This window comes from Cervus elaphus, chromosome 7 (assembly GCF_910594005.1).
Source record: "Cervus elaphus chromosome 7, mCerEla1.1, whole genome shotgun sequence".
In the NCBI taxonomy this organism is placed as follows: domain Eukaryota; kingdom Metazoa; phylum Chordata; class Mammalia; order Artiodactyla; family Cervidae; genus Cervus; species Cervus elaphus.
Genome location: NC_057821.1, coordinates 48109325 through 48129322, shown reverse-complemented (window position 1 = coordinate 48129322; position 19998 = coordinate 48109325). Strand labels below are relative to the sequence as shown.

The following is a 19998-nucleotide window of genomic DNA, read 5'->3' as shown; positions in this document are numbered from 1 at the left end:
GCAGAGAAGGTAGACTGTCGATGGTTTTTAAACTTGGCCTCGTTGAGATGGAGAGTCCTTGTTGCTGCCAGTATCAAGTCAGAGCTGAGTGGCGGCGCAGGGCTGAGAGACGTTCTGTGCCAGGTGGCCGGTTGGACAGCATCTCACCCCACTTCCAGTCCTGAGGCTTGTGTGATTTGCTGGTTCTCAGGATACATGGACATTAGATGAATTAGCCCTTTAAATGAAACCTGGCGGAACAACAGAACCAGGTCTTCTAAAGGAGAGAAACGGGGTCGTCTCCTCCTTGCCCACCCTCCTGTGTTCCAGTCTCCCCCACCTCCTCTGCTGCCTGAAAACCACTTCCGTCCTAAATCCCAGGAGCTAGATAATAAAGCATCAATCTCATGACCGTTGGTGTCACATGGTAGAAAAGGTGCAGCTTGAAATGAGCTCGTGAACTGCTTGCAGTCATCAGCTCTGATTCCCAGGGTTCTCACGGTGATCATGGCCTCGTGTTAATCGCACCAGTCAGGAATAAATACCCTATCGACTATAGAAAGGGTATTCATTTTTGAAGTTAAATTTTGAGTGATCTCTTGAAACGATGGGTATGGTACTGATTTACATCCCTTAGTATTATCACACTTCCTCAATTCTTAGATGCCTTAAAAAAAAAATTTTTTTTTTTTTTTACACTTCTGAGATTGGAATGTGCCATATGATAAATGTTGAAAGAAACTTGCCAGCCATTTTTTTTTCCTCCAAACACTGATATTAAGTGATGGTCTCCGTAACTCTCAGCCGCCTTGAAATAGAGGGGGTGCTTAGAACAAAGCTATTTGTCTCCCATTAACTCTCTGATGACTTTAAGGGGCCAAGAAGAATAATCAAGCGTCGTAACCTGATAACCTGAGCAAGGAATTGTGTGGACGTGGGCATGACGGTTGTCTGTGATCCTTTTCCATTTTCTCCCACTAGATCTTTCTGACCCACCACACTGAGCCCCCCTAAGAAAGCAGAGGGTTGGCCTGAGCTGCCTTCCCTGAACCCACTCCTCAAAGGTGAGGCCACATCTCACCTGCTGGTGGATTACTGGGTTGGTGCTCTTTGGACAGGGGTTAGTGTGGTCAGGGGCTGGCCCATGGACTCGTCCACCCTCAAGAATATGTCTGCAGGGTCAGAACCAGGGAAGCCCTAGCTCTCACCTCCACACACTCACAGGAGGAGGACTCGGGCATCCCTGGAGGCAGAGGTGAAGACTCTAGCCTTCCGGTTGAATCATTGGCCTGACAGCCTAAGCTGTTGCTCCTCATGGTTCATGAGCTCATGAGCTTCTCAGCCCTTTCCTCCCAAGCCTGTCTCCGGTAAAGAAAGTGCAGCAGGGAGTGAGCATGAGCTGAACAGAACTTCTTTTTAGAAGTATGACAGGATCATTTATGAAAACCTTGCTGTTTTTTCCCATTCTGAAAACGTCTCCAGTACGATAATCCCATCAGAGAGTTATTTATAAAGCACCGTGGCTACATTCCCACATCTGGCATAGTTTAACCCTGTTCAGAGATGGTGATGCCAATGACGACTGTCATTAGGAAAAGTCAACCTCTCATGTCACAAATCGAGGAAATTGAGACTGACTATCTTTTTGTAACGGCATTCTTTCTTTCCTATAGCTCTTGGGACCTGGTTCCTAGAATGTTTGTTTTAGAACTTGATAACGTAAGGTCACTTAGGTCAGGTCACCCATAACACTCTCTCTTTGGAACAGGCATGTGCATACTAATGTAATCCTTCCTTGTATGTATGTTCCTGGTCCTGTAGATGTCAGGGTTGGAACAGGTAACTTAACCATTGTCCCAGCCACTCTCATGATCTGTGAGTTCACGTAAGACCTGGGAGAGCAAGGGCAGACTTTCAGGTTGGAGGCACTTCAGACGTGCTTGGTCAGCACTTCTCACATTTGACCCCAGCATGCTTCCAAAGGCAGAAGAGAGAGGGCGCAGTCTCCTGGTAGACAGTGGGTGGGCTCCGGGGCCACCGAGGGAACTGGTGGTAGTACCTGGGACTCCTTTTGCCTATAGAATTATGTGTCCCAAAATAGTACAGCTTGTCTGGATAAGTGGAGCAGATCATCAGATGGTTTGTTTTCCTCTCTTTGGTGCCAGAGAAGTTCATGAACATCTTCCAACAGAGAGCAAGGCGCTGAGCCACTTTTTTGGCCAGCACTTCATTGTGAGAGCTTTAAGAGGGGTTCAGGGAGATTATAAGGTTTTTAAAACCAAGTCACTATATAAATTACACCCCCGTATCTCTTAACTAAGGGAAACTTTTAAGTACCAGTGCCCAAATAGAAGATGTTTTAAATAAACCAACCCAGTTTTCTTTCCTAGATCACATTGTCTGTGTGTATGTGTGTGTTCCTTGCAGACACATGAAGATCCACGAGAAGGACCCCAACAGCTCTCCAGCCGCAGCACCCCCGTACCCACTGAAGCGCAGGCGGCTGTCCTCCAAGAGGAAACTGAGTCACGATGCAGAGTCAGAGAAGGAAGACCCAGCGCCTGCCAAAAAGGTCCTCCCCGCCCCACCCCACACAAATGTGTGTGCGGCCCCGGGGCTCCGGGCCGAAATCACCCCAGCCTTCAGTTCCTCAGTCTGGGGACTTGGCAGACCCCCACTCCCAGGCTGTTAAGCTGTGTTTCCCCCCGTTGTTCCATAAGGTACCTGGAGAAAGTGCGCCCATCCGTCCTGGCTTTGTGGAGCCCCCGGCCGAGCCCACTGATGATGCGGAGAGCTTGTTCTGTTGTTCTGGGCTGTTTTCGTCTCTCCAGCTAGAACGGGGGCTTCCCCAGCACTGGGGCCTCTCCTGTCGTCTCTGCTTTATTCCCAGTGCCTGGCAGATACTAGGCGCTCTGTGGGCATCAGCCAAATGAGGGGGCTGAGCAGGAAGGGGCGGGTGGGGGGCGACCGCGTCCCTGAGGCCTGCGAGGGAGACGTCGTCCTCCTCTCAGGCTCTGGGTTTACCTTCCACCTTTCTGAAACAGAGCACGCAGGAGGCCCCCTCGTGACTCCGTGTTTCTCCTTTGCCCTCAGATGGTGGAGGACGGGCAGTTGGGTGATGCGGAGAGGAAGGCTGAGGAAGTGTTTCACTGCCCACTGTGTTTCAAGGAGTTCGTGTGCAAGTACGGGCTGGAGACTCACATGGAGACGCACTCGGATAACCCGCTGAGGTAGGAGCAGGGTGGCGTGGAGACGCACTCAGGTACCGGCTGAGGTAGGAGCGGGCCAGGCAGGCCGTGCTGTGTGTGGGGTGTGACGCGCCTCACTCCTGTCCCTCCAGCCTGTGGCTGAGCCCGTCACAGTGCTGGGGGCACCGACAAGGCCAGGCAGGCGGCTGCAGCTGCAGGAGGCATCCCCAGGGCCCTGTGCTCCCTGCAGTCCGAGCAGGGCCCCTGGGCCACCCCTGCTGGTCCCTGCACGTGGGGAGCCTCCAGGCTTTCTGCACAGAAGGTGTTGCAGCCCCCGTGCTTGTTAGGTGCACCTGCGTGGGTGGTAAGGACGGGAGGGCAGGGCAGGTGCTCGTGGGCGTGTGGACTGGGCCGGTGGCACAGGAGCCCAGGAAAGCGTCTGGGGGCAAGGCTGAGTTCTGTCCTGCAGGACACAGCACCTGAATGGAGCCTGTCGCTCCGCAGTGACGGGGGTGGTTTTTCTGATCCCAGTGGTCCCAGGCAGGACGAGCGGGTAGTGATGAAGCCTCTGGCAGAATGTGGGGCTGGGCTGGGGGCCTCAGCTCTCCTTCCCCTCCTTCATCCCTGTGTCGTCATCAGGCAGGGAACCCAGCGGTCCTGCTGGGCAGGCCCCTCTTCCTCCAGAAGGGCTACCCTGGGGAGCCCCAGGCCTTGTGAGACTTGAAAGTAGCACGTCCTGAGAGGCCCAGCTGAAGGTTCCCAGTGCAGAGGCCAGGGCATACGTGGCTGCAGCTTTCGGTTTCAGAAGGCAGCTTGGGAGTGCAGAAATGTGGACATCTGTTTGTCTGACTCACCGGTCCATGGACCAGATTTCCTTCCTGGGGGCACGTGTTCGGTTGTGTCTGAGGAGTGAAAAGGTCCAAGGCAGCTAAAGACATTTGTGTTTGAGGGAGAAGGCTAATTACCCAGCAACTTAAAGCTGTGTCAGATTCCATTATTCTTCATCACATTAGCTTGACATTTTTCCATTAGAGAGAAAAAAGAATTTATGGGGAGATTAAAGTCTGAGCAGTTGAAATGCTAGAAAATGTCTCCAAGTGACTGCCCTGTCCAAGGGAATCGAGGTGTGTGACGCGTGGGCAAAGCCGGCGGTCACGTCCCGCCGCTGCTCTCGCAGGCCTGGACCAGTGGCGTCGGAGCTGCAAAGGAGGGCTGGGCCAGCTTGCCCAGGGTTCCCTTTCAGGCTGGAAATCCTTGGACTCTGAAACCCGCCGCTTCACAGGTGACATTCTGTCTACCAAGAAGAGCCCATAGGCCCTGTCATTCCAGGAGAGTCAGGAGCTTGACTTCCTGGTTTCCTAAGCGCCCGCAGCGCCCCGGGTGTGGGCTGGCGGGGGTAGTGACTGCTGACAGCGTCCTCTGGAACCAGGACGCACATGCGTGGAGCCCACGTTACCAGACTAGCCTCGTGTGCTGCGTCGTGGGCAGAGGCAGGCATCGCCTCGGCGACCCCAGCCCCTGCTGGTGCCCCTGACCCAGCTCCGCAGGGCGCCTGGTTCACTCACCATGTGTGTCTGCTCCTCCCCGGGTTTTCTTTCACTCCGGGCTTTATTCTGTGATGAGATACACCTCAGGAGCTACCCCGTTACTGTCTTCTAGGCGATTCTCTCCAACGGGAAACACCCTGGCTCTCAGGAGAGCTTTCTAAGCAGCTGGAGCCTCACCGCACAGTGGGTGGCCATGATACAGGGAGATGAGGTGTCCCCCCGTCCGTGCTGGCTGGCCCAGGGCATGGGTGCTCCCGGAGCGGGGCCTCCCGGATGGGCACCTAATCTGGGGCCAGGCCGGGCCTGCTGCTCAGAAAGGATGGGGACGGGAACTGCCCCGGACACTGGTTCAGTGCTCTACGTGATTTGGGACATAGCTTACCCACCGGGACTCCACGGCTGTGATGTTAAACCTGCAGTCCCACCCGTTTCCCTCGCCCACTTGGTGCTGGCCCCGTTTGTTTGGGGGGAGGAACTGCAGGAGGCCTGTGGCCAGCGGGCCCCCCCTGCAGAGCTGTAAGAAGAGGCTGCCCCGCGACCACCACGGGCCCGCCAGCCAGCCCGGTCTAGTGGGTGGGGCTTGTGTCTGGAAACCAGAGGAGTTAATTACAGAACAGAGTTAATCTCCCTTCTTCCCTCTCTGCTCTGCCCTCCACGCAAGCGCCTGCTCTCAGGATGCAGTGGAGGCAGGCCTCAGCCAGCAGGGCCCAGCCGGGCAGTGAACTGTGACAGTAGCTGGTGGGAGAGACTGCTTGTTAACCCAGAGCTAAAATAGGCACCCACTCCATTTGCAAACCCCAAAGGCAGCAGAACCACAGTGGGATGCTACCAGTTTAGACAGAAGTTTATAACTCGAAGCAGCTGTTGGCTTTTCTCTCGCGCTCTCCTGCCCTTACCCCCCACCCCCAAAGCTGGCAAGGTGCCCATTGTTCCTTAATAAAAAGCACTAAAAATCCAAACTCGTGCAAACGCCAGGGCCGTTCTCCCACAGTCCCCTGTGTTTCACGGGAACGAAGTGGGCGCTGGAGCAGGAGGAGGACGTGTAGCTGCTGTGGTCTCCGAGTGCTAGGTTCGCTTTTGCTCCGGTGTGCCCAGCAGTGACTCGGCCCTGTGTCCAGCCCCCCAGACGAGGAGCAGAGGCTCCTGAAAGCTGGCCCCATGGACTGGAGGTGATAGACAGAGTGTTGAAGGAGCAGGTAGATGCAGCGGGGACATCCCTGTGTGAGGCTGTGCTGGTGTTGGATATCGGGCCTGGTTACAAGAATAGAACAGAGTAGCAGGCTGTCCGCCACCGGAGGAGAGTCAGAGGGAGGGAAGTCCGGGTCAGCAGCGGCCAGCACGAGGGGAGCCGCGAGGGCCACGTTCACTTTTCTAGGAGCCACGTCCTAAAAAGGAAGAGGAAGTCGTGAAGTGGGTCACGCTTTGCTGATGTATCAGTATGTCCAAAATACAGCGTCCGTACAAAAGCTGTCGGCGATGTGTATTACATTCTCGCTTTCATACAGTCTTCACCAGTGCAGGGGGCATGATCTCAGCCCATCTCGTTGGAACACGCACTTTCCAAGCCCCCAGCAGTCCACACGCAGGCGCGGGCCTCGGACAGGCCCACCTGCAGCTGGGAGGGCTGTTTTTTAATTCCATTAAAATGTATCCAGCAAATGAACGAGTGCTTGTTGTGTGCCAGGCCCTCGACCAGACTTAAGAGGAGAGTAGCTACGGTAGAGACAGTGAAAGGGGTCGTGACAGTGCAGCGGGTCAGGTGCGGGCGGGCGGGGCGGCCCCGGGGTGGGCCCCCGCAGTGCGTGTGCGTGTGGATGCGCCGATGCCCTTGGATTCAGGTTTGGGAAGGTGGGGCCCCGAGGGGGCTCTGCAGGCGCGCAGCTGCACCAGGGGAGGCGGGGCTGCGGGAGGCGGGGGCGGGGCTGCGGGGGCGGGCGGCGCCAGGACCCGCTGCTGCTGGGCTCTCAGGTGTCCCAGGAGTGGCCGCCTCCCTTCACTGCGCCTCTTCTCCCCGCACACTCCATCACCTGCACGGGGACCCTGAGACCGGTTCACATGGCGCTGGTCCCACACTTGCTAAATGTCATCCTAAATATAGGAAAAGGGTATCACAGAATACTCTTCAGCATCTCGTATTCAAGATCCCAGGGGGCCAAGGTCCAGCCAGAGGGAGGCAGGTTTGAAACACGCCGGGGTTAGAGGGGGAAAGACCCCTCCCCTGACTGGACGGAAGCTGGAGCGCTTGTCAGGGCTTCCCCCGCACCCCACCCAGGGGCCTCTCTGTGACTCAGGCCCGCCGGGCGGTGTAGCCGCCATCCGGGGCTCACCCCAGCCCCTGTCGAGCCGGTCCTTGGACCTGCCCAGCTTCACCCAGCGTTACTTGGGTCGAACAGACCTGCAGGGCGTCAGGACGCCTTATGCAGCCCTGCGGATTCCTGGGTGTGGGGAGGGCAGGCTGCCGCAGGCCAGGGCCCTGTCACAGGGCCCTCACCGTTGCTCCCAGCAACTGGGAGAGATTAGTGCAGCTGTCGGATGTCAGTTCTCTGGCCGGGACTCGAGGGTGGGCAGGAGGGGAGAGGAATGTCTGAGGCGGGTGGGGCCCCAAGGAGAGGTTGTTTGCACTCACCCCTTCTAGTCTCTGAAGACAGAACAGGAAAAACGAAGCATGAAATCCTTTTAAAAGAGGAATGTCAGTCCCTCGATTAAAACACTATAATGAGCAAGACATTTAGTATCTCAAGGAAGTGAGCAGGGTGCCTGCCGCTTTCGCAGCAAGGCGTTTCACAGGCTCTGATGACGGGGTGTGGGGAGGACTCCCAGTGCAGCCACTGTGCAGGGCCCCAGGTGCTGAGGATGCGACTCGGTGTAGAAAGCCCAGGGGCACCTGCCGTCTCCGTGCTCCCAAAGCTGCGGCCCGCAGCAGAGGGGCAGCAGGGCAGCCAGCTGCAGTCTGACCTGTGGCCCACATCTTAGTGACCCTGGGCTCAGCCTCCCCGTCTGGAAGATGGACTTGGGGACCATTTTGAGGATGAAGGGGCAGCCACAGTGCTCAAACTGTAATACTCAGTAAATGTTTACTTCTGATACTACTGTTTAGAACACGTGTTGTTTTTAATATTTTAAACCTCACAACACTTACGGTTATGGGTTCCCGTCGCTCCCTGGGAATCCCATTCCAGTGACAGAGAGAAGGCATCAAATTCCAGGGCTTCTCCAGGTACTGTTGATGTTTACTTGACCAAGAACAGGAGAGCAGTTTGGCCTTTAGTCTTTATCTAATAAAGAGCCACCTGTATCTCCTTTCGTTTTTGTAAAGATTAGGTAACTGAATTGCTATCTAGATTTTGTTTTGAGTCCTGCCTCCCAAATGATGTGATCCAACTGTGCGGAACCCCCGGCGGTCAGAAGCTTGAATGAACTTGATGCCTTCAAACTACCGCGCATCGCCTCCCTTAGATAGTTGGGGAAACCTGAGATTCTAAAGAAATGTGTTTCCTGATGTTTGAAATTTGCTAAAGCAGTCCTTCGAAAATATGCTTAGTGGAGTGAAAAAAAATTTTTAACCCTTTCTTGGAGCAATGGGGGTCAGCTGTCTTTCCCTTAACTGGGAAACGTGATGGAACAGCGTGGGAGTAAGGGTCACCACATGAACCTGAGATGGGTAAGACCCAGATTTGTTTAGCCAGGGGCTTAAAACATGTTTTTTTAAAGCTTTTTTATGGCCTTGTTTTACACTTTAGATCCCTCTGCTGGCGATCTTGCCTCCACATTTATCTTGACTTGACTCTGTCTTCTGTGAACGTGTGAGCTCCCCTCCCACTGTGGATGCTTCAGGAAAGTTACTCAGGAAACCCTCGCCAATAGTGGTTGCTGGTTCCCCGCCTCATGGCTGAAGCCTTTATTGTGAGTCAGTCCTGCTGACTCCCTGTCAGCCCTGCTGTGAGGCCCACTCCTTCCTATCCCCCTCACCCTGCACGGAGCCCACACCATCCCAGGATTCTGCAGTTTTCGTCTGAAAAACAGCTAAGGAGGAAGGAAGGGCATGTATTGTAAAGAGCGGCCTCCACGGCGTTCTGCCCCACTGGTTGCACTGCCCTCCACCCAGCGCCTTTAAGATCCTGCTCTTGCTTTGTTGAGATGAGTTGTGGATCTGGGCCCGAACGCCATTCGTTTGCATTAGAGTCTGTGACAGCTGAAAGGGCAGTCCCAGCCACCAGAGGCGAGCTCTCCCCACCTCCTGGAGCTGCGGCCCCACCCCAGCCTCACTGTCCTGTCCGCCTGCCGCCGGGCCAGAGTGGAGCTGGGACTGGTGGGGGGACTCTGGGTCAGTGCGGCCTGCCGCTCCCGTGGGGGTCAACCTTCTCTGACCACGTCCACGGCGGGCTGTTTGCAGCGCAGGCAGTGTCGGGGCAGAGCCCCAGTGCCGAGGGACCGTGTGAGTGTGTGTGGTCTCTGGAGGAGAAGGGACGGGGCGGGTCCGTGGTGCAGGCGCCTGGGATCCGCTGCCTCCCTCCGGCCCAGCGCCGGCAGCCCCCAGTCCTGCCATCTGTTCCTTTGAATCCCGGGGGCCACAGTGGAAACTTGGCTCACTCCCCTGCGTGCCGCCCCCAAGGCATTTCTCTGCTCTGGGGCCCCCCAGCCCAGCCCCTCCTGTCTCCACCTCACCCCTCCCCACACCCCTCAGTGACGCCTCAGGTACCTAGGTGGCAGCAGGTACCGAGGTACGCGGCAGGCGAGGTGGTCAAGCCTCAGACAGTGGCCTCTCCCCTCTGCTTCCAGAAGCTCCAGCTCTGCAGGCCCCCAAACCTCAGCCCCCCACCCCCACCCCAGTAAACCGCTGCCCCTGCCGCAGGAAAAGAACAGCCCCGTGGGAGGAAGGAGCCCACAGTTAGAGGAGTAGGGTGCCCTCCCAGCGTTCTGGACTAAACGGGCTTCTTTTCTCCTTGAAGCACTGGCCAGCATGTGCTGGAACTCAGGTGTTCTGGGTACAGCGGGCCTGGTGAGCTGCCTGGGGCAGAGAAACACCGCTCCTGTGAGCAGAAGGGTCTGGCACGCATGTGGGTGGTTGTCCTTCCGTCAGGCGGGGCAGGCAGGATGTCCATGGTGGTTCCCATCTCTGAGGTTCCTTATGTGATCTCACCTTTATGTACATTTGTCTGCTTTGTGGCACTCTGTTCCAGTGTGTGGCTTAAAAGAAGGATTTGTTCCCTGAAGAGTGGACGGAATTTTATTACCTTCTTTAAGCCCTACAGCTAGATACACTTTCCCCCATTAAATGCGTTTATCTTACTGACAGCGACGTTAGTTTCCATTTGGAAAAGTTACCCTCAGTTTCCAACTTCGGGCCATCTCCGTTGCCAGAAAATCCACAGCAGCCTCTCGGATCTGCGCTGTCTCCCTCTGGCACGTCGTCAGATCACTTGCAAAATGAAATTGTCCTCCAGCACTCCCTCTGCTGTGTCTCCAAGTACAGTTCCACTCCACCTAAATATTTTACAGCTTGCTGTTCACGAGTTCCTGGCAGGGTTGAAAGATCCCCCCCCACCCCAAACCTGGGGGTGAGGGGAGAGTGCTGGGGACCACCCGACCAGTGGCTGTGGCCCTCACCACTGTGCCAGGCCCGTGTGAGGTTAGCAGCCAGCCCCGGGTTAGTGTCTGCAGCCAGCAGCGCTGCCCGCAGATTTGCAGTGACCCCCACTGGACCTCCGGAGGAACCGAATGTCTGGCTGACAAAGGCAGCCTGGCCATCTCTGGGTGATGTTCTTCTGCTGTGGTTTCATTTAAGGTCTGTTCACAGACAGAGATCCAAGTGACAGAGGAGGCAGTGTTTTTCCCCCAGGAGGGTTCTTTCCTTCCGTTCAGCCAGCCTCTCGAGGTGCTTCAGATTTCAAAGCAGGGAATTTTTGTTTTTTTCCCCTCTGCCACTGTTTGAGATGTTTGTTTGTGAGATGACCGTTTGTGTCATGTCAGAAGTGAAACAGGAGCACCTTGGTTGAAATCCTGTGGAAACAGAGGTGTGATGTGGTGGACAGAGGGCTCGTTGCACGTCCTGAGGAGGCTCTGAGTTGGGGCTGTGGCTCCAGAGTGAAGTGTGGCAGAGGGCACGGGGCAGGGACTGGAAAGGACACCCACTTCCCCTAGGGCGTCCCCAGGTGGACCAGTGGCAGGGGAGACCCGCTGCTGTGCTGTGAAGTTCTCAAGAGTGCAACAGGACAGGGCATCCCTTTGAAACTAAAATTCCATGTTTTCTGCATTTTTGTGTTTGCTGGTAGTTCCCAGGAAATGGGTTATGGTTTTTTGTTCCTAGCATGGTAAAGTATTGGTGAGGTTTGGTCTAGTACCTTGCAGTTCTCCAAGCATTGTGTTATCTTTGTTAACAGTTACAGTAACTCTGAAGGTCCCCACGTACAGATGGGAAAGAACCCGGCTCTGTGGCAAGGGAGAGAGCTCTCCCAGTCTGCAGCCAAAGCTGTTCAGAGATTCCAGACCTCTTGCTTACTTCTCACTGTCACTTATTTCCCAGCTTGTCTGACATGAGAGGCACCTGCTGTGCTTGCCCACCTGCAGATTCCTGGGTCCCTCCCCTAGTCACTCTGATGCCAGCCCATCCGCCGCAGCCCTGGGAACCTGGTTTTCACAAGGTCCCGAGGGATTCTTATCTCAGCCACGTCTGGGAAGTTTTTACACAGCAGGCAGCTGGAATACAGATGAAACAAGTTGTCCAAGGCCACCCACTCCAACTCCCCGTTCCCAGCGTCTGGGTCCCATGCCCATCCCCCACTGCTCCATACCCGCCTTCCTCGAGGACACGGCCTGTGGCTGGCACTAAGTATTTCTGCCACGTGTGTGCTGAGCACCTACCATGTGTGAAACTTGGTCCTACATGCCAGAAACGGGAGGGGATTGAAGGTCAGCAAGAGAATGGAGGAGGAAATAGATATTCCTAGATAAATCCACGGCTGCGAGAGTGGGCAGCAAACCCGCATCACCACCTTCTAAGGCACCCTCCTCCCCTGGGTGACCCATGCAAGATGCATCACACAGAATGCCAGGATACCCCACACTGAGGCCGTGGTCTTGAAAGAGGAGGGTGCTCAAAAAGATCTCTGGGGCACAAGAGCAAAGTAATAGGATTTTTTTTTGGCTCATCCTCTAAAATTTTCTATTTTTATATTTTATAATATTCCTTGGAAGAAAAGCTATGACCAATCTAGACCTATTAAAAAGCAGAGGCATTACTTTGCCAACAACGGTCCTTCTAGTCAAAGCTGTGGTTTTTCCAGTAGTCATGTACGGATGTGAGAGTTGGACTGTAAAGAAAGCTGAGCACTGAAGAACTGATGCTTTTGAAGTGTGGTGTTGGAGAAGACTCTTGAGAGTCCCTTGGACTGCAAGGAGATCCAACCAGTCCATCCTAAAGGAAATCAGTCCTAAATAATCACTGAGAGGACCGATGCTGAAGCTGAAACTTCAATAATTTGGCCACTTGATGCAAAGAACTGACTCATTGGAAACGACCCTGATGCTAGGAAAAATTGAGGGCAGGAAGAGAAGGGGACAACAGAGGATGAGATGGCTGGATGGCATCACCAACTCAACGGACATGAGTTTGAGTAAACTCTGGGAGTTGGTGATGGACAGGGAGGCCTGGCATGCTGCGGTTCATGGGGTCAGACAAAGAGTTGGACATGACTGAGCAACTGAACTGAACTGAATATGCCTGGTACACGTGCATGCAAATACATGTGTGTATATAAATACAAAAAGATACATAACACACACAGACATCTCCAGACAGCAAGCTGATAATGAGACATATGCTTAAAAACCTTTCAGCTCTAAGGCTGAAAGTCCAGCAGGAGTGCAGCCCTCCGCCCACGCACATCTGCTCGCCTGCAGTTGACACGCTGGCTGCTGAGGGTCAGGGTCCTCTCTCCTCAACCGGTTAGTGTCAGTAATGCTTGTAATTATTTGCTGTAATGTACATTTTCTATAAACCAGTGAATTTTTTTTTTTAAAGAATAGTTTCTACGAAAAAGAAGTTGGGAAGACTTGCACATAATTCAGATTGGGTAGGTTTTGTTATTTGTTTTTCTGTCAAATGTAGGGTGGACGAGACCCCTATGAACAGGAGAGAGGAACGATCATGAGAAGTAGGTGCTGGTTGAGTTTGGTTTGCAGAAATCTAAGTTCTTGCTCCACCTTAAATCATCTAAAGCCAGAAAGCAAAGGTGTCATATCACAGTGCCTCACAGTGAGAAGGACATGGATCTTCATTCAGTGGAACTAGACCTTGGCCCCCAGAAAAGACAGGTGAGGGAACAAGCCGTGGGCTCTCTCTACAGAACACGCAGTAGGTACGTTCTGTAAAGGTTCCAGGAACGCAAAGTTAGCAAACACTGAACCGTTGTTCCTTGAGGAAACATGGGGTTTGTTTCCTGCAAGCCTCTGCTCACGTTTTCATGTAGTAATCAATACATAAACTTGTTTCATTAAGTGTATTTCTGTTAATATATACCATTAACACATCACCATTGAACTCAAACAGCTGACAGCACTGTAGCTCATCTCACACGTGTCTTTCTCCGTAAAGCCCGTCACGGGCTTCTAGCTCTTGGGGACACTGAGTGGTACTGCCCATGGTGACCATTTTAAACAGAGTCATCAGGAAGAAGCGCTGAAACGCTAGCAAAGTGGCAGGAAAGAGACAGCGAAAAGGACACTTGCTCACAGCCGGAACTGAAATGAGCGAGCGGAGCATCTCCTTGACCAAGCCCAGCGGGGAACGTGTGTGTCTGTTGAGCGGCTGATTCCTCCCGCCCTGTCCCAGAACATGCCACAAATGCTGATGTGGGTTTGCAGATTTTAGCAAGGAGGCAAATTCACAAACACAGAATCTGCAGATAGTAAGGGTCAACTGAATGGTTTAGGTTGAGTAAAATATTTAATGTGCATGATTTTTTTTAAATGAAGTTCCCACCCCACCCCCTTACCTGACTTTGATCAAGGAGCCTGCCTCTGGCAGATGGAGCGCACCCTGCTGTCTTCCCTTGGTGAGTGGGGACAGGGCCTTGGCCTCCGGTGTAGTGGGGTGATCACATACTCGCTGGGTTGCTAGGGTGCCATGAGCTTAGATGTTTGTTGTGAGGTCCTGGTGCTGGTAAAGATTAATTGTAAACACTCTGCAAATATTCGACACAAAATATATGTCATCAGTGCTAATGGTTAACTAGGAAGAGGGATCCATCGTAGACCTCAGGAGTGAGATGCCCAAGGGCCCGCTACGGACAGCTCCCTGTCTTCCTTACCTCTCACCTCACCTATCAGAGAAGGCACAGACCAGCTTCCAGACCGTTCCTTGAACTTCACCAGCTCCAGGCCCAGACAGGACAGAGGGGAAGGTTGACGAGGTGGGGCGGGGGTGGTGGGGGGGAGCAGGAGGATCTGAACAGTGGCAGGAAGCAGGGCCCAGAGACATGGAAGCTACACAGTACCAGCCACAGCTGTGAAATCTTTCCACACCTAAAGGTGTTGGGCTCCCTGCGGCCGTCACTGCCCCCAAGCCTTTATCACCGTTGGCGAGCTTAAGCAGTGGCCCCTCAAGCGGGGGTTGTGTTCCTAATGGCTCATGGGAACCCAGTGTGCTAAATTTAACGGAATGATAACACTGACTCTCAACAGAGAGAGGGTGGGGGGGTGGGGACACGGGACCACGATAGCTGGGCCATCCCAGCCCGGCACAGGAATGGAACTAGCTGCACAGACTTGGTGCTGGCCTCGGTGCCTCCTGTGAAGCTCAGCCACCTCACAGGTGAGGTGTCATCTTTGGCTTGCAGAGAAGAATTTCAAAGCCAAAAGAGTTTCCCTTCGGGTGTGTGCAGTGTCAGCTCTGGCAGGTTGCTGTACCCCTCTGTGCCCCAGGTTCCTTCTTGAAAGGCCGGAAAAAGACCTGCCTGGAATTTCTGCGGGAGCACATGCGGATGTGTACGTGGTTGGAAAAACGTGCTGTCCAGGGGGCACTTCCTGCGATCTACACTGCCTGACGCGGCTGAGCCTGTGAGATGGACCCCCTGTGACTGGGGATGTTTCAGTTCCGATTAAATGAGGTTCTCATGGCATCTGTATGCAGTGCAAGTCCAGAGGGTGTGGGTGATGTCCTCATGGTGGTTGGGCTCAAGTGAAGACAGGAGACTGATCTGAAGTGTGGAGGAAATGGAGACGGCATTATATCATGAAGGGTATTTGTGATGCATCCACGCGTCCCAGGCCAGGGCAGATGTCTGCGGTCGTCTCTGAGGGGGAGCGTGACAGTCTTTGCTCTCTTGGTGACCACATCTGTAAGAGCCCTTCCAGGACAGGGAGACAGTGTGGTGGCAGGGAAGGTGGGCACGTGAACAGGGCTAGCACTCGGCTTTGCTGCTTCCTGGCTGTGTGGCCGCCCCCGTGTTGCCGGCGGTTTTCGAGCCTCCGTGTTTTCCCCTGGAAGATGGAGGTCAGGCGGTGTGCCACCCCTGTGGGGTGCCCTCGGGAGCCTCAGAACTGGGCTACAGGGTCACTGTCACCTGCTCCCATTTCCACTGGAGAGTTTGATCACCGTTTACCCCAGTCACACATCAGGGATGCTGGTGTGACTGCTCCAGCTGCTGTGGAAATGTGTGTTTTCTGGCTTCCGAATATCTCTGATAATCAGAATCCATGGAGCTGGGGGTGGGACATGTTCCCTCCACCTTATGTGAACACAGGTTGGAGCAGGCGGCCTCAGGTTCCCAGCCCTGTTCACACCTCTGCCGTCTGCACAGGCTGGGGGGCCGGTAGGACCCCTTATTTTTTTTTTAAGGAGTTTAGTGTCGCTCACCAGGAGCTGGTTGGCTTCTTGACGTCATAGCCTCTTTATCTTGCTCGCTTGAAATGAAGCAGGAGGAGGCCCCACACGGCGGGCGCCAGGAGCTCCCCGCCGCCGCCGCCTCACAGCCTGTGCCCTCTCCTGCAGGTGCGACGTCTGCTGTGTCACCTTCCGCACGCACCGCGGCCTGCTGCGTCACAACGCGCTGGTCCACAGGCAGCTCCCCAGGGACGCCGCGGGGCGGCCTTTCATCCAGAGCAACCCCGCCATCCCCGCCGGCTTCCACGACCTGGGCTTCACCGACTTCTCCTGTCGGAAGTTTCCCCGCATCTCTCAGGTACACCATCGGCCGCGGCGGGACCCAGCTTCCCCACCGAGGCGGGCTCTCCTCAAAACACTGCCCTTTGGGCTCGGTCTACCCCTCGCAACCCTAGCTGAATTGAATCTGTATTGTTAACAGTGGTTCTTTAACGTCCACATCACAGCTAAATATCTCTGGCATTGTAGTTTCTATTCAAACGTTCTGGGTCATTGTTAGCCTGAGCTGCATTTGTTCTCTGCTTGTAAAACACCTGCCAAAGCTACTTTGGCGGTCACTTCTTTCAAGTTTTTAAGAATTGAGGTAAAAGATACCAACAGTGAAATTCTTCAGAAGCCCCAGGCTCAGTGTCTTATTCTGTATATATATGCTCATGTGCATATGTCCGTTTGCACACACCCACATGTACACACATGTGTACATTCGCGTGTGTACCCACGTCTCTGCACTCCTGTAGCCCCAGCCACACCCCCCCCCCAACCCCACTCTCCCTTGAGGCCCTTCCCAGGCAGTGCCAGCGGCCCACAGTCAGAGGAAGCCCAGTCTCCACTGATGGCAGGGAGTTACCATCAGTTAGGTTTGTAGGGACCACGTTTTTAAAGAGAGAACCCAGCCTCTGTGGTGGCGGTACTTCACGGCACTTTCCTGCCTCTCTGCCCAGAGGCCCTGGGGACTGCCTCCCTCATCAGGGAGCTGCGGTTCCTAAGGTGCTTACCCGCTGGTGCTCCTTTCTCAGGCTGGGGGTGTTAGCGCAGGGGAGGGTGGGCTCCCATGTGCCACGATAAGGGCCCGGCCAGGCCTGCTGTGCAGCGGGGAATGGTTTCTGACTCTCTGCCTGGCTTCCCCGCAGGCCTGGTGTGAAACGAACCTACGCAGGTGCATCAGTGAGCAGCACCGCTTCGTCTGCGACACGTGTGACAAGGCCTTCCCCATGCTCTCCTCACTCGCCCTGCACAAGCAGACACACGTGGCTGCCGACCAGGGCCCAGACCGGCTGCAGGCCAGGGCCCTGCTGGGCAATGACCCGGACCAGAAGGTCTTCCTGGCAGTGCTGGGCCTGCAGCACACGGAGGACGTGCAGCCCACGCCGGCTGAGGAGCCGCCGCCGGATGACAACCAGGCGATCCAGTTCCAGGCACTGCGGTGCCAGCTACCTCAGGAGCCTGGCTGCACCGGCCTGCTCAGCCTGGCCCCCTTTGATGCCGCTGCCCTGGGCGGGGCACTCGCCGTCCTCCCGGCCGCCACGGACAGCATGAAGCACCTGGCCCTACAGCCCTTCCAGAAGGGCTTCATCATCCAGCCCGACAGCAGCATCGTGGTGAAGCCCATCTCCGGGGAGCCGGCCATTGAGCTGGCAGACATCCAGCAGATCCTGAAGATGGCAGCAGCCGCACCACCACAAGTCGGCCTCCCGCCGCTGGCCAAGGCGCCCGCCGCGCCGCTGCAGGCCGTCTTCAAGCACATGCCCCCTCTGAAGCCAAAGCCCCTGGCCGCACCGCGCACGGTGGTGGCCACGTCTACGCCCCCGCCTCTGGTCAACACCCAGCAGGCCTCCCCTGGCTGCGTCAGCCCCAGCCTGCCCCCGCCGTCACTGAAGCTCCTCAAGGGCACGGTGGAGGCGGCCCCCGGCAGCCACCTGCTGCCGCCCAAGTCGGGGGCACAGCTCTTCCTGCAGCCACCACGCCTCGAGCTGCCTGGCCAGGCCGAGGTGAAGACGCAGCTGGAGCAGGACAGCCTCCTGGAGGCGCTGCTGCCGCTGGGCGTGGAGGCCAAGATCAAGCAGGAGATCACAGAGGGGGACCTCAAGGCAATCATGACGGGCCCCGGCGGCAAGAAGGCGCCGGCCATGCGCAAGGTGCTCTACCCCTGCCGCTTCTGCAACCAGGTGTTCGCCTTCTCTGGGGTGCTGCGCGCGCACGTGCGCTCCCACCTGGGCATCTCGCCCTACCAGTGCAACATCTGCGACTACATCGCCGCCGACAAGGCCGCGCTCATCCGCCACCTGCGCACGCACAGCGGTGAGCGGCCCTACATCTGCAAGATCTGCCACTACCCCTTCACGGTCAAGGCCAACTGCGAGCGGCACCTGCGCAAGAAGCACCTCAAGGCCACGCGCAAGGATATCGAGAAGAACATCGAGTATGTGACGAGCAGCGCGGCCGAGCTGGTGGACGCCTTCTGCTCCCCGGACACCGTCTGTCGGCTGTGCGGTGAGGACCTGAAGCACTACCGCGCACTCCGCATCCACATGCGCGCGCACTGCGGCCGCGGCCTGGGCGGCTGCCCCAAGACCCGCAAGCCCTTCGAGTGCAAGGAGTGCAGCGCCGCCTTCTCAGCCAAGCGCAACTGCATCCACCACGTGCTCAAGCAGCACCTGCACGTGCCCGAGCGCGACATCGAGAGCTATGTCCTGGCGGCCGACGGCCTGGGCCCCGCCGATGCGCCCGCCGAGGCCCCGGGCCGCGGCGACGAGGGAGAGCACAAGCCCCTGGCCGCCTACCTGGAGCCCCAGAATGGCTTTCTTCCCGCGGGCCCCGCCCAGCCTCTGCCCCCGCACGTTGCCGTCAAAGTGGAGCCCGCTAGCAACTTTGCCGCAGAATTCAACGAGCCCCTGGACTTCTCCCAGAAGGGCCTGGCCCTGATCCAGGTGAAGCAGGAGAACACGGCTGCCTTCCTGAGCCCCTCTGCCCCCTATGACTGCTCCATGGAGCCCATCGACCTGTCCATCCCGAAGAACTTCCGGAGAGGAGACAAGGACGCGGCTGCTCCCGGGGAGGCCAAGAAGCCTGAGCAGGAACCCGGGAGCAGCGAGCAGGCCTCCCCCGGCCCACCGGCCTGCCCCGCGCTGCCGGCGACCTTGGGCGCCAGCGGGCCCCTGGAAAAGCCGGGGGTCCCGGCCGCAGCATCCTCGGCAGCCAGCCCTCTGGAGGCCGCGGCGCTGCCCCTGCAGGGCCCCGTTCAACTCGCCGTGCCCCTCTACTCCTCAGCCCTGGTCAACAGCTCTCCGCTCTTGGGCACCTCCACCCTCGGCAGCCCGGCCTTGCTGCGGCCGCTGCGCCCCAAGCCCCCCCTGCTCTTGCCAAAGCCCCCCGTGACGGACGAGCTGCCCCCGCTGGCCTCCATCGCCCAGATCATCTCATCCGTGTCCTCGGCCCCCACCTTGCTGAAGACCAAGGTGGCCGACCCAGGGCCAACGGGAACCGGCAGTACTGCCGCAGCCTCAGACGGTGTCGGGGGTACCCTCCCCAAAGCCACCACCGACGTCACCAGCCCGAGAGAATCCAGTGACTCATCCCCCTCCGCCAACAGCCCAGAGGCAGCCTCGCCGACCGAGCAGGGACCAGCCGGCTTGTCGAAGAAGAGGGGCCGGAAGAGGGGGACGCGGAGCCGGGCGCGCAGCAGCAGCGGGGTGGACCTAGACTCCAGCGGGGAGTTCGCCAGCATCGAGAAGATGCTGGCCACCACGGACACCAACAAGTTCAGCCCGTTTCTGCAGAGTGCGGAGGATGACACCCAGGACGAGGTGGCTGCGGCCCCCACAGATCACACCGGGCCCAGCGACGAGGAGCAGGGCAGCCCGCCCGAGGACAGGCTGCTGCGGGCGAAGCGCAACTCCTATGCCAACTGCCTGCAGAAGATCAACTGCCCGCACTGCTCGCGGGTCTTCCCCTGGGCCAGCTCCCTGCAGAGGCACATGCTCACACACACCGGTAAGAGAGCTGGCGGCGAGGAGGGGGCGCCCCAGCGGCCCTCCTCCCCACCCCAATTCCCAGCTTGTCCCCCTCTTCAGACCCAGGAGTGGGGGGGCTTGCCTGGTGGCCCAAGATTCTGTAACCAGAATGGCCTGGCTCAGGCATCTGGTCCTCCAAGGGCGGCTGGCAAAGGGAGGTGTTGGGGTGTTTTCAGGTATGGTGGTCCTGGGCCATCTTGTCCCTCAGTTGGGAGGAGGCAGCTAGGGGCATGGGGACTTTGACAGAAGAATTTGCATCCTCAAGGCAACATTTAAATCTGCAAACATAAAAAAAAAAAAAAAACCTGCAAACATTCTGTGACGTTCTTTTGATTGCTGTGTATTCTCAAGGAAAATATTGCAGATTGTGCAGCCACTTTTCAGTTCACTGA

General features: G+C 56.5%; 1 protein-coding gene across 3 annotated transcripts in view; it reads left to right on the top strand.

The window, feature by feature from the left end:
• The window catches only part of RREB1 (ras responsive element binding protein 1), a 121297-nt gene that overhangs the window by 85579 nt on the left and 15720 nt on the right, over positions 1–19998 (top strand). For all 3 annotated transcript variants that reach the window (XM_043908595.1, XM_043908596.1, XM_043908593.1), the window contains exons 7-10: positions 2407–2551; positions 3073–3209; positions 15705–15894; positions 16727–19586. In XM_043908595.1, coding sequence (XP_043764530.1) covers positions 2407–2551; positions 3073–3209; positions 15705–15894; positions 16727–19586 — 3332 coding nt within the window. The remainder of the gene's footprint in view (positions 1–2406; positions 2552–3072; positions 3210–15704; positions 15895–16726; positions 19587–19998) is intronic.